The 1595-nt window shown below is 42.9% G+C and overlaps 1 protein-coding gene across 1 annotated transcript; it reads right to left on the reverse strand.

Annotated features, from left to right (window-relative positions):
* Window positions 1-506: 506 nt before the first annotated feature.
* On the reverse strand, window positions 507-848 carry LOC138893810 (uncharacterized). The gene has a single exon (XM_070178473.1). The coding sequence runs from the start codon at window positions 846-848 to the stop codon at window positions 507-509; it is 342 nt and encodes a 113-aa protein (XP_070034574.1).
* Window positions 849-1595: the final 747 nt, after the last annotated feature.

Consider the following 1595-nt stretch of genomic DNA (forward strand, 5'->3'; position numbering starts at 1 on the left):
TCAACTTTCCAACTTTTGCCAATTAAAGCTAAAATGACCTAGGAACCTCCAAATCAAAATTCGAACACACGTCTAAGTTCAAAATTACCATACGAAGCTATTGAAACCATCAAAACACCATTCCGTATTCGTCTACACAAACATCAAACTCTGGTCAACTCTTATAACCTAATCCTCCAACCAAGGGACTAGGTGTCCTAGTTCAATCCAAAGCTTCCCCAAAACCAAACCAACCACCCCGTCAAGTCATGTAAGCACAAATACGCATATGTAAGGCATCAAATAGGGAAAGCGCAGCTAAAATACACAAAATGATTGGTCTGGTCGTCATATTCTCCACCTCTTAAACAAACGTTCGTCCTCGAACGAGTCTAGAATCATACCTAGAGTCTAAAAAGGTGAGGATATATGCTCCACATCTCCTGCTCGTTCTCCCAAGTAGCCTCCTTGACCAGCTGGACTCTCCAATGAACCTTCATTGATGTAATATTCTTCGACCTCAACTTTCAAACCTGCCGGTCCAAAATGGCCAGCGACTCCACATCATAAGTCAAATCCTTGTCCAACTCCGCCGTGTTGAAGTCTAATACATGTGATGGGTCCCCATAATACTTCCGGAGCATGGAAACATGAAACACTGGGTGAAGTCCTGATAAATTAGATGGCAAGGCAAGTCTATAGGCCACCTCTCCAACTCTTACCTCAAAAGGGACAATATACTGAGGGCTTAACTTTCCCTTTCTCTCGAACCTCATCACACCCTTCATGGGCAAAACTCTGCGTAGAACCTTCTCACGCACCATATATGCCACATCACGAGCCTTCCTATCAGCATAACTCTTATGCATGTACTACATTGTACGAAGCCGCTCCTGAATTAACTTCACCTTCTCCAAAGCATTATGGACCAAATCTGTACCCAACAACCTAGCCTCCCTAAGCTCAAAACAATCAATCAGAGTCTCATATATAAGGCCTTATAAAGAGCCATTTGGATACTCAACTAATAGTTGTTGTTGTAGGCAAAATTTGCAAATGGTAGAAACTGATCCCATGATCCTCTGAAATCAATGACACAGGCTCGTAACATATCCTCCAAAATCTAAATAGTTCGTTCGGACTGCCTGTCCGTCTGGGGATGTAATGTTGCACTCAGCTCAACTTGTGTACCCAACTCACACTGCACTGCTCTCCAAAAATGCGATGTAAAATATGTGTCTTGATCTGAGATTATAGACACTGGCACACTATGAAGGAGAACAATCTCCTGAATATAAATCTAAGCCAACTGCTCTGAAGAGTAGGTAGTCATGACTGGGGTGAAGTGTGCAAACTTGGTCAGTCTATCAATAATAACGACCCATAATACATCGTATCTCCCAAAGGTCCGTGGAAGCCCAACTACAAAATTCATAGTGATATGCTCCCACTTCCACTCCGGAACATTAAGCCTTTGAAGTAGACCGCTTGGCCTCTGATGCTCGTATGCCACTTGCTGACAGTTCAAACATCGAGCAACATACTTAAAAATATCATTTTTCATCATCCGCCACCAATAGTGCTTCTTCAAATCATGGTACATCTTCACGGCCCCC

This window comes from Nicotiana tomentosiformis, chromosome 6 (assembly GCF_000390325.3).
Source record: "Nicotiana tomentosiformis chromosome 6, ASM39032v3, whole genome shotgun sequence".
Classification (NCBI taxonomy): Eukaryota; Viridiplantae; Streptophyta; class Magnoliopsida; order Solanales; family Solanaceae; genus Nicotiana; species Nicotiana tomentosiformis.